We start from the raw sequence: 11,661 nt of genomic DNA on the forward strand, positions 1-11,661 counted from the left end.
CTTTTAGGAAGAATTTATGACTGTCAGCAGCTAAAAATGACTGTGATCTGCTTTGGGAGAAGCATGCAATTACAAAAAGATTGATAGAAACAAAAAAGAAACCCAGTCTTTGTCTTTTCATCACCCAAATACATAAGGAAAAGATTGCAGCCCTCATCTGTATTTGGAAAACCGGGCCAGAGTTAACACTAAAACTAATGGAAAATGGAAAAATAGGTATTTCTATTACATATGTCTCTGGACAATAAATATTTGTTCATGTTAATGCTTTTGCCGTGTATTCATACTGGCATGCCACGGTACAGTAAAGCTGCTTAGTTTCCAGGTGGACCCTTCAACCCATGAACTGGACATCCGTTCCAATCAGCATATAGTCCTGGAAAAAATGAAGCATTAGTAATTCACTTTGCCATTCAAAACTTCTGAATACCCAAACCCTGCAGCCAAATTAAAAATAAGCATTATGATTAAAAAAAAACCTCTCATGTCTGACCTGAAGGACCTGAAGCTGTGTGTTCACAAGCTTCATCTTTCCAAGAGTAGGGAGTGGGTATCCCTTTGCAAGATGAGCTAGGACACAAACATTCACAAATGGGTATTTTAATTACATAAATCCAACAGGAAAACATGCTGACACTATTGAAGAAAAATAATGAAGAACTAAAACTAGAGGAGACATTCACATTTTTAAGAACTCACCGTTCAGTTTAGGTATCACTACTAATTTGAGGACCATTTGAAAGATGTTGTCAAGGGACCGGACCTGCAGGTTATAGGACGGGGTTAGTGAGTACGGTTGGTACTGATGATTCACTTTGTGACTCGTGTTAGAATGCAGCTCTCACCTGAAACTCTCCAACATAACTAGTCCCCAGGGTCAGACCCATCCTGTGCAAATTAGGAGAAATTATTCAGTGACGTTCATCTTTACACAGACCTCTTGGCCCCATTTCTTTTCTTCTGAGAGCATGCAGTGATTTTTTTTAGTAACTCACTTGTTTAGGGTGATGGCCCCAGCAATCTTCATTCCACTGACAAACACTCGGGCGCTGACACTAATGTCCTGTAGAGACATTATGAGTTTTGTTGGTTGAGTGGTTTTTACATACACAGCTGTCATCATCTTATGGACCTCCTCTTCTCTGTTTTTTGTCCCTATCCTCCTTCTCTCTCTCCCTCTATCCCATTTTTTGGTAAAGTGTATTAAGATAATAAAGATTGACTGATTGATCTTGCCATATATGTCACCTACCAAGTTAAGAACAAAAAGAGGAGTAAGTGTAGCATTGGGTTGGATAGCATAGGCCGTCACTGTGTCAGTGGCCTGAACCGTGGCGTTGTTAGGTTCAAAACTGATGACTGGATTTTTCACAGTCTTCACCAGCAGTTTCATCTTCAGACCTGGGAAGCGTTTGGCAATCTAAAAATACAAAAAAGACATTGCTGAGAAACTGCCAGTGAAGATGATTCTTCTCTTTACAAGGAAGTAGGTTGTTACCTGAGGGATGAAGGCTCCAAACGTTCTGGTGTCAAGACGGATGGGAGAGCTTTGTGGGATCTGTTTTAGAGAGTCAGTTAGTAATAGATCTGTGTGGCATTGTGAACATAGATTGATTAAAGAATTACGAGGAGGCATCTAACCATGTCATCTGTGATGTACAGGCTGAGGACTCCAGCTCTGTTGTAGACAAAAGCTGCAGAGTTGGCAGTGAATGTGGACACACCGATGTATAACATGTCATTGATCTGGGGCGGCAGAGTAAAATTGGAGGGAGAGAATGGAGGCTCCTGGTGTTTCCCGATATTGTAAAATTCCCCCTAAATGACAAAGAAACAACAAAGGTTGAAAACTTGTTAAATGAACAGAGAAAACTACGGCTTAAGGTGTTCAGGATGCTTCACAGTGTTTACCTTCAATTCCAAGTCTAGAGATGATGTTGACACTGTGGGCGATGACACCATGGAATATTCTATCTCAGCAAACTCGTCCACTTTGGCTAAAACTGCAGAAAGATAGAAAGTCTGTCAATGTTCAGGATAAATGAAATATTCAATTATTTGCAATTGAATGTTTTACCATTGAGGGTCTTCAGCTTTGGATTTATGTCAGACACAGCGTCAGCCACCAGAGGACAGATCTGTGACAATAAAGAACAGATGCTAAAGCAGGGGTCTCCAAACTTTCTTCCTCTGAGAGCGACTTTGGAGAAATGAAAGTGGTCAAGATCTACATGCATCACATCGCTTGCTTTTTTTCACATAGCACACATCAGCTGAACCAAGCTACACGTAGCCTACTGTAATCTTAACTTCACATCTAGGTCCAAGAAAAAAAACATGAATTTTTGACTCTTCTTATTGTACCACATAGTAAGCTATATTGTACTGTCCATTAGACAGTGCAATATATATGAAAAATACAAATGTTCTCCTTTTTGCGTTTGAGAATAGAAAGATTCATTTGAACTATTTTAGAATGATTCATTGCAGTAAGCCAATAATCTTTTCCTCAAAACACATATACTTAAGCACAGTTTTGAGGTTCTTACTTAAATTGAATAGTTCCATTCTCCAATACATTTCAGAGGACATTATATTCATCACCGGACTACATTTACCTTACATCTGAATGTTTTCGTCACTTTTCGTGAAAAAAAATAAAACAAGCATGAATGAGCTTTGTTGGCTCTCACCTGTTTCTGTAGTGCATTTCGCAAACCCTTATCAATGAATTTTCTGAACAGATTGTACAGCCAGCTGAAACCAAAAGCAAACACAGAAATAAGAGTGTGTGAAGTGTATCAAGCACATCCAGAAAATATTTCACTCCCCCACATGGGTTCAAACTCAGTGCAGAGCGGAGTAACTCTTACCTTGCTCCACCGTGGAATTTGATGCTTGCACTGCCGACCGTTGCTGCACAGCTGACAGTACTGACGACAGGTCGGCCTGTCTCATCACTCTTGATAGCAATACTTGTTGTTATTGTGAGTCCTTTCACGCTCAAATCAAAAGAGCCGTGGTCCTTCCTTGAAAATAGAGGAGTTACTGATGCAGCAGATCATAATAACTTGATTTATGTACACCAAAGCGCCTTTAAAAATAAATGTTGACAAAGTGCTTTGACAGACAAATCAATCGCATCTAACAATCAGAACAGACATTAACAGATGGGCCAAACAGAGAATATGAAAAATAATTCAAATGCAAATAACAGGAATATGAGAGATGCAACAGACAGGTATGAAGAGGCACTTAATGCTATAACATAATACAATGAAGAAAAATTAGCTTAAAGTCAAACAGGAGAAAACAAAATTGAAGGACATCACAGGCTCTAAACACAGACATATCACAACACAAACTCCACAGGGAAAGTGCTTTCACTCACATTATTCTTAGGTACTTGACCCTCCAGTTTCCATTCATACTGAGAAAGGCGTTACCAATGGCCAGTCTAAAACCAGTTCCCGGCACCAGATCCACCTCAGACTGTGGTAATCCCACATCCATTATTTTCATACTGTAAGAGAAAACATGCTTCTTTGTGAAAGTAATGAAAATAACACCATAAAAACTGTCTATGTTTCCAACAGAAACAACAATAAAAGAAATGGTTGCCTTACTTTGTCAGGCTGTAGTGGACCTTGCCAGCAGGAGGAACCTGCTCTGTCCCTGATATATCTGGGACCGTGATGGTTTTGAGTTTTTGCTGTATCGAAGCCATCCCCAGCTGTCTGCCTAGAAAAAGGTTAAAGAACATGTTGCCAAAACTCTGAAAATAACATTGGGTTACAGATGAGCCTTGGTTCTCTCAAACAAGGGACTATCTCTCCATTCCATTCCATATAGTACTTGTCAGTACTAGTTTGTCAGGCTGCAGGATCAAACCCTCAGTCTGAAGCCCGCAAGGTCCATGAAGCTCACTTGGTATCAGCCGATCTCCTCCTCTCCCCTCCAGATAATACTTGAAAAGGGGTAGAGGGATTTCGCAGTAGCCCACATCACCAAATCTGACAGTCATTCACAGTGGCCTGATGTTTGGCACAGGCTTCCTGCTACATGTTAAAGACCACTTGGCCATTGTTGTTGAGTGAAATTGCCGGCACAACATATTCTGAAGTCAGCAAAAGCACATGTGAAACAAAATTAAAAAAAAATTAAAAAAACTCCACTACACAGGTCAAACAGAAGTCAGAGAGAGAAGCCGGCCAGGAGATATCTGAGGAGAACTGGCATGACATTTTGAACAATCGGGGTCAGAATTGGAGGCAATGTGATAATTCAATGGCAGATTACTTTCACATATTTTGGGGTTGCTCACAGGTCCAGCCATTTCAGAAGAAGGTTACAGAAGTAATGAGAGTCATGTTTAGATTAAATGTAGACTGCTCTTTTATCATGCTATACCTCGGCGAAATCCCAGACAATCTCATGTCAGATGATACATATCTCTATAAAGTCCTTCTGGTTGCAGCTAAAAAAACAATCACAGAAATGGCTGCAGGCAAACCCCCCATCAAAGGATGATTGGTTAGCAATAATCAAATACTCTGCATGGAGAGACTGACCTTCTCATTAAGGCTAAAGTTTGACCAATATATAAAGATATGGACATGTATGTTCCTGTGTTCCTGTGTCTATTGCCTGTGTTCTCCCTTTGTCGGCGCGCAGCCCTTAAAACTGTACTGGTGAAAAAGAATTTCCTCTCGTGGACAATAAAATAAAAAGTCTGAAGTCTAAAGTCTATATGGAGAAAAAGGAATATGCATTGTAACTCATCTTAATTGAAATTTTTTAATGAATTTATTATTATTATTATTATTATTATTATATTTGTGTGTATTCCCTTCTTTTCATTTGTTGTGTTTTATTCTGAAAATATCAACATGTTTTTTTGCTTGCCATCTTAATTTTGCTCAATGTTACTTAGTACTGTGCTCATGAAGGATTTATGTTGTGGCTTTATAAATAAGATACACAAATGTTGTGTGTCAACATTCACGAGCCTCAGAGATGAGATCATACTCCGTATATGTTATGTAATGTTGTGGACAGGTAGTCTTTCAACGATAAAGAACACTACAATCCAAACAAACAATCACAGCAAGAAAACTTACCATATTCAAGTCCTTTCTCTGTTAGTTTGACTTTAACTCCAGCTTTGGTGCCAAAACTCAATGGCATTAAAGCCAGCAGGGCCAGCCAGCAGTGCAGAAACATCTTTACTGTTCGGAGTTATAAAGGAGATGGTCACAAAACATGTTCATTAACACAACACTAGACCAGACTGAGTTCTGCTTGTATTAATTTTGAGATCCTAAACCTGAGTGAGGCATTGTACATGTTCCTCTTGGAAAGTTGTTCCTCCCAAGAGATTTTTAATTATTTTATTTTTTTTATCTAGGATGGATCAGTGACCAGTATGGCTCAGGATAACATAAGTGAATCATATGCAACTATTTATAGGTGTGGGGCAGTGAGCCCAAACACAACTTACAAAGTCTTGAACAAATAAAGTGCATAAAAAACTACAATATTACCTCCTTAAATGTAATGAGGAATACAGGTATGTACTGTACTGCAGTCACTTGTGAAAAATATGAAGAAAAAGGTATCTTCTCTGTTTTTCTGAATGAATTTAGGACAGAGCAGTACATTTACCTCTGTTGATAAGATCTTGTGCTGTACATGTGTAAGTTAAAAAATAAATATCCTGCTCTCTTTAAAAAGTTCTTAACCTGCCTTAGAGAATGTAAAAAAAGGAGTCAGTTTGTGCTAAGTTTGGTTAGCTACCTTTTCTGACATCTATACCCTGCATTAGCATTTATAGAATTAAATTTAACTATACAGAAATATTCAATCTTGTCCCTGAAGGTATCTTTTTATCTTTATTATTTTAAAATCTAAGTCTTGTTGCTCATAAAGACGCATCAGTATTCATTGGGATATTTCTTTTATCACCACCTAAAAGCTCTTCAAGGACACATATGGCCCACAGGATGTAAGGTTAAGCCCCTTGTATGGAGGCTTTAGTCCACCAAGTGGGCGGCCCTGGTTTGACTCTTAACTGCGGCTCCTTTTCTGCATGTCATTCCATACACTCTTTTTTCTTGATTTCCTATTCTGTTATTCTCTTATCAATAAAGGCATAAAAAAATCCCCAAATAATTGAATACATATATATACCAGCCAAAGTATTGTTAAAAGTAAAGTAAAGTTTGTATGTACCTTAAAGTTGTACTAAACACAATACTTGTAAGTACTGTAGATGTGCTCTTCACCACAGCCTTGGGTGAAGGGTTTTTCTGTCAGTGGAGGTCTGTGAATGAGCTGACTGTTAGTTCTGTTGAAGAAACCACATGACAACATAATTGAATTAGGAAATGATTAAAGGCAAATTTAGAAAGAATAGAAGAACGCATTTTTTGTATTTTTAATATGGATATTTGAATAAGTTCAAAAATCTTATCAGGTTTTACTGAATGAAAATGCACCTTTCGGAACATTTAAGTAATTGTGTGTTTATGTGTCAGCAAATGTTCGGCCTGTCACAAGTCACGACTGTTTGTCCCAAACTGTGCGCTCCATCGATCATTCAGGAATCAAAACATAAAAATAACAAATAAAGTCTATCTAAATGATTTTTTTTGGCTTGTAATGTTGCCTTTAACATAAGACTACTCTATGACACGTTTTGTCTCTGAATGCCACAGACTAACAGACTTAACTGACAAAATCCAAGTCATGTGACTTTCAGTGGCAAGCTCTCTATGTGAGTCAGATGTGCAGTAAAAGTAAAAGTTACCATATTGGCTTTTGGCTTTAAAAGGGTTATTTTTTTAAAAGAGAAATAATTTATATCTGAAAACCCAAAACAATCACATCTGACTCAACACTGAGACATTTTGCTTTTTTTCCTACTTCTTTAAAATGCAACTGAATCCAACATTACATACATCTTCATTAATCTATGTTGCAGCTGTTTTACAATTTTCTTCGTAGAAATAATGCCACATTACTTGTCTTAAGAGTTAGACTTTCAACAACAATGATGGTAAATATTCATCCTGAAACCCACTTTTCAATGCATGACATAACAGACTACTGAATACATCCAATATTATTTGTCAATTTACCTTACTTAGAGTTACAAGTAAAACAGAGGCTGTAAAGCACATACTTCATACCCAACAAATCAGAATCATGGGATCACTTTAGGAACGTTTTCCCCTTCTGAAATTGACCTTTTGTTTAGAAGATGTTTACACACAACATAACAAAGTCCCTTCACACAATCATAACAAGAACAAAGCATGTTAGATGTTTGAAATATGAGCCCATACTGTAAATTTACACTCACTCTTACTCGAAGCTGTTGTTCCTCTGGTTCCTCCTGATGTGTCAGTCTGCCTGCCAATAAGACAAAGTGAAAGAGGAAGGAGGCACATGGCCTCTAATTTGCTTCCTCAATGAGGAACTGACTGGAACTCCCCCTTATCTTCTCTGCACTGCCCTGCTCTTATATAATACTGAACAAGGACGTAAAAATGCCTTACCTGACTGTTGTTTGCATAAAGAACAAAATCGGAAAAGAACACATCTGGAAGCTTGGCATGGTTTGAACAAAATGTGCCACCTCCTGTGCTGCCCAGTTTCTTACACAAATGTTCAGTAGAGTGGAGCTTAGCAAAGTATAGAGCAACATTTTCGAGAACAACTGTCTGCCGTGTTGCAGTTCTTAAGTCCTAAGTCAGCACATCTGTACCACAATGAGTTCGAACTAGAAAAAACAAAACTATTATGCTATTTAGGTTCAATTTAACTCTGTAGCAGCACTTCATAGTAGAGGAACTTGGGCCCCTAAAAGTTGAGATACCTCTACCCGAGGTAGAACAAAGCACAACCGTAATTGCTTACAACTTGAACATGTCTAGCTTATGAAATGGATGGTTGTATAAACATATTTTCCTGCAAAATTACTTCTTTTTTTTTTTTTAGATTTTTCATGCATATTACCCAAAAATTAAAATTATGAAAAATGGAGCTTCTTTTAAAGGGTCCGCTCATGCATTATCACATATATCTCTGGAAATCAAAATCACCAACCAAATGTGGGCAGGATTTTCACAGATAAATATTAATTTCACAATTCTGAGTACCCAGAGGCTTACCATCCGGAGGACTGGACCCTCAGCTCTGCCTTGGGACCTGGATCTAGTCCTCAGTGTACTGCGGCATCCACCTTTTAAACCTCGAGAGGATTTCAACTTCCAATGGCTCTTTTTTTAAGGCAGCATTTCTGCTAGCCATAACTTCTGCCAGTTCATGAAGACTGCTGCAGGTTTATTCGAAAGGTGGGTCTGGGGTTGTCCTCTGAACCAGCACAGCATTTGTACCTTTAAGTCCTGTCTGAGTTCCATCTGTCCCTGTTGGTTGAGTTGCAGTCACTCTCCTCTTGCAAATATGTTTTTTAATTTCTTTAATATACTTCATTAATCCCAGAGGGGGAAATTCTGGTTCACACTCCATTTTTTTAGACATGCTTCTCACACACACAGACCTGAATCACACACATACGCAAGCAGGACCTGCAGGGACATGCAGAGAGATGTCAGAGTGTGGCAGCCCCCACTGGAAGCACCCCTTAAGCTAGTGGGGGATCTGTGCCTTGCTCAAGCACCTTGGCAATGCTCGAGAAGTGGTCCAGCACCTCTCCAGCTACCAGACCAAATTCCATATTTTTGAACAACTACTTGGTCTGGGACTTTAACTCGGACACATCTACTCTCTCCGCATCACTTGAGCGCCCTCATCAAAAGCAATTTTATGTAAGAAAACAAACAGATAACAAACCTCAAGATAAAATACATTTTCTTATGACTTTATTTAAAATTCTCAAAAATACAACTACGTTCTTGCTTTCTTCAAATAGAGTCAAGTAAAAACTTCTCAAGAAAGAAATATTTGACACTTTTTTCAGTTACATAACAATAAAAACATTTCCTGATTATTTTGAACATACCAACATACCTGTCCATGGCTGACACCATGGCAACACAACTACACTAGCAAAGCCTCCATGAGAAATCTGGAGTGTTCTGGCTGTATCTGACAAACATGACCCAAACATGACTCCGATGTGCGTCACTTATCTAAATAATTTACGGTTGTATCTGATTAAAATGGTGCAAAATAAGCCACAAAGTCAGTCAAATTCCTCATGTTCTCCCTCTGTTGTTCTCATTTCACTGAGCACGCTTTACAAAACATAAAGCCATGCATGCAGAGTTATTACGATGTTATGTACAGGAGGTAACCATGCTTAAGCACAGATTGTCCTGGAGCAGTGTGATCAAACAGTAAAGTTATTGATCTATATAAGGAACGCAATCAAGCTCAATTTAAAGAACTCAGAATTGATACCTCAGACACACTTACGTACTGAAATATTGACAATAAGTAGTTTTGTATATTAACAGACACCCACCTATACAACCCCCTGTTGTGGAATTTTTCCCATTACCAAAGAGTGAAAATAAAGAGTGAGAAGATCTATTCAGAAAAGAACCCCAAGATCGATCTGGTCTCAATGAACATTTATTCGAAGGCAAAATAAGCTTTCGAAGACCCCTCTCTCACACGGTGAGGAGAGAAAGAGGCCCCCAGAAAAGGCAAACATGAAAACTTATACATTTCCATCACATTACACAGATCACTCCCCCATCACGCCACATAGAGCCACTGCCCACCTGGCAGGGCACAATCTATCCCCTAGTGTAAGAGAAGAGACTACATGACTATCTACCATCTCCCAAGGCTGAGAAGGAGATGGAGTCCAGTGAGAAAGAGTCTGGGTGACTCTTCCCACATGTACAGAGTGTGAGAAACAGAATAAAGGGAGAGAAATGATGGGAAACAAAACACCCGATATGCTGTGCATGTAGTATTCTAAGACATTTCAGATACATTTTATATGACAGATTCTATGGGACCTTCGTAGTACAAATGGAGTAAAATTTTCCATAACACTCCTTTGTCAATATTAGAAAACTTAGCAGTGAACAATTGCGCTGGCAAGGGTCAGATATCCTTACTCTATAACATACTGGTAAAAAATCACAAAGACATAGGACATAGGAAAACTCAATAGGCAAATGACTTGCAAAAAGATATCATGGAGAAGGAGTGGAGGGAGGTGCGCTCGTAAGCTCAACTCCTAACAACAAATACTCATATCAGACTGATTCAAATAATTGGATTATGAGAACTTATACTACTTCGGATAGAGTGAATAAGATGAATCCAAACATTCCTGATATCTTTGTTAAATGCAGTGCCGAAAAGGAAACTCTATTTCACTATCTGTTGGACTCTCCTGAGATACAAAAGCTCTGAATGAAGTTACAAAATTCTCAGATGACCCTGAATCCAGTACCTGATTGCCCTACACTTTCTATTCTTAATTTGTTTCCAAAGAGAGGAACATTTCTGACCTATGTTTAGTACAAGCTAGATGCTTGATGTCTCTTTGCTGGAAAAAAATCAGTCAAATTCAAAGCGATTTCCCAGTTTTGCGTTTTAATCTTTAGGTCCGTCTTTCCTTTAACTATTTAGTCTTCCTTTGGGGTGGGGGGAATGGATTCTTTAATAGTTGGACTGTTATGTGCTTTGTTAAATGTATTAAAATGTATTTTTGTAGAATGTAAAAACTCAATAAATACACGTTAAAAAAACAAACAAACCCAAATACCTGCATTGACATCAACCTATTGGGCACAAGTAAAATCTCTTAACTGTCAAAACATTTCCCTCCATCCCTACCTCAAAACGATGATAGTTGGAAGAGGCTGAGTAAGTTTAGTGTGGTCACCCTCAGCGTGTTCCAGTAGACTGACGATCTTTTGACTATTGTGTCTGCCCCTGTTTTCTTGGTCCTCCAGTTTGTTGATAGTCTCGCTCAGCCATGCCTGTATGTTCAAGTTTAGCCTGTAGCTGGGACACTGTGTCTTCTGTGTGAGATTCTTTGTTTTGCATCTTCTATCCTTCTCTTGACTACTTTTACATTTTCACACACCAAGCTCAATAATTTGGCCATCTGGTCGAGCTTTGCATTCAAACTGGAACTGAGCTTGAAAAAACTCCTTCGCTTATCTTGTTTTCCAGACTGTCTATATCCTCGCCATGTTATCGAATCTGTGGGCCTCTGGATCTGGCAGATTTTTTTTCAGAGATTTAGGTCTGTTTTGTGGTGTCTTTCACCAAAGTTTACGCAAGGACATCCCTCCTTGTTTTTGCTGCATTTTGCAGTCTCTAAAATGTTGAATAAACTACTTAGTCTGAGAGCTGAACTTGGATGCTACTGCTCTCTGTTTTATGTAAAAACAAAAAAAAAATCTTTATACGTAATGAATGCTCAAACCAGTTTATTTAGAATTCCCAAAAATACATCTATGGTCATGATTTCTTCAAATACAGTCAATTAAAAAAAGGATTCCCGAGTAAGAAATTATCATCGTAGTTACACAACTACAATGAAAACATCCCTTGATTGTAACACAACAAAATCAAAAAATGGTTGACGTGAGAAGAAAAGGACAAGGGTAAAGATTAAGACACAGTTTCCTGACAAGAAGCTGGACATTGTTTAAATAATCATCA

At 38.4% G+C, this 11,661-nt stretch overlaps 1 protein-coding gene across 1 annotated transcript; it reads right to left on the minus strand.

Moving 5' to 3' along the window:
• Positions 1–6: 6 nt before the first annotated feature.
• LOC306822291 (bactericidal permeability-increasing protein-like) lies at positions 7–7,426 on the minus strand. The gene is made up of 17 exons (XM_079341202.1): positions 7,364–7,426; positions 6,232–6,346; positions 5,121–5,228; positions 3,627–3,741; positions 3,392–3,523; positions 2,874–3,029; positions 2,694–2,757; positions 2,078–2,138; positions 1,912–2,003; positions 1,642–1,818; positions 1,499–1,558; positions 1,253–1,420; positions 996–1,063; positions 846–888; positions 700–763; positions 494–570; positions 7–376 (listed from the first exon to the last, which is right to left on the minus strand). Exons 3-17 carry the CDS (start codon positions 5,221–5,223, stop codon positions 335–337), a joined length of 1,422 nt encoding a protein of 473 aa, XP_079197328.1. The 5' UTR covers positions 5,224–5,228; positions 6,232–6,346; positions 7,364–7,426; the 3' UTR covers positions 7–334.
• Between the last annotated feature and the right edge of the window lie 4,235 nt (positions 7,427–11,661).

Source organism: Symphodus melops, assembly GCF_947650265.1.
Source record: "Symphodus melops genome assembly, chromosome: 4".
In the NCBI taxonomy this organism is placed as follows: domain Eukaryota; kingdom Metazoa; phylum Chordata; class Actinopteri; order Labriformes; family Labridae; genus Symphodus; species Symphodus melops.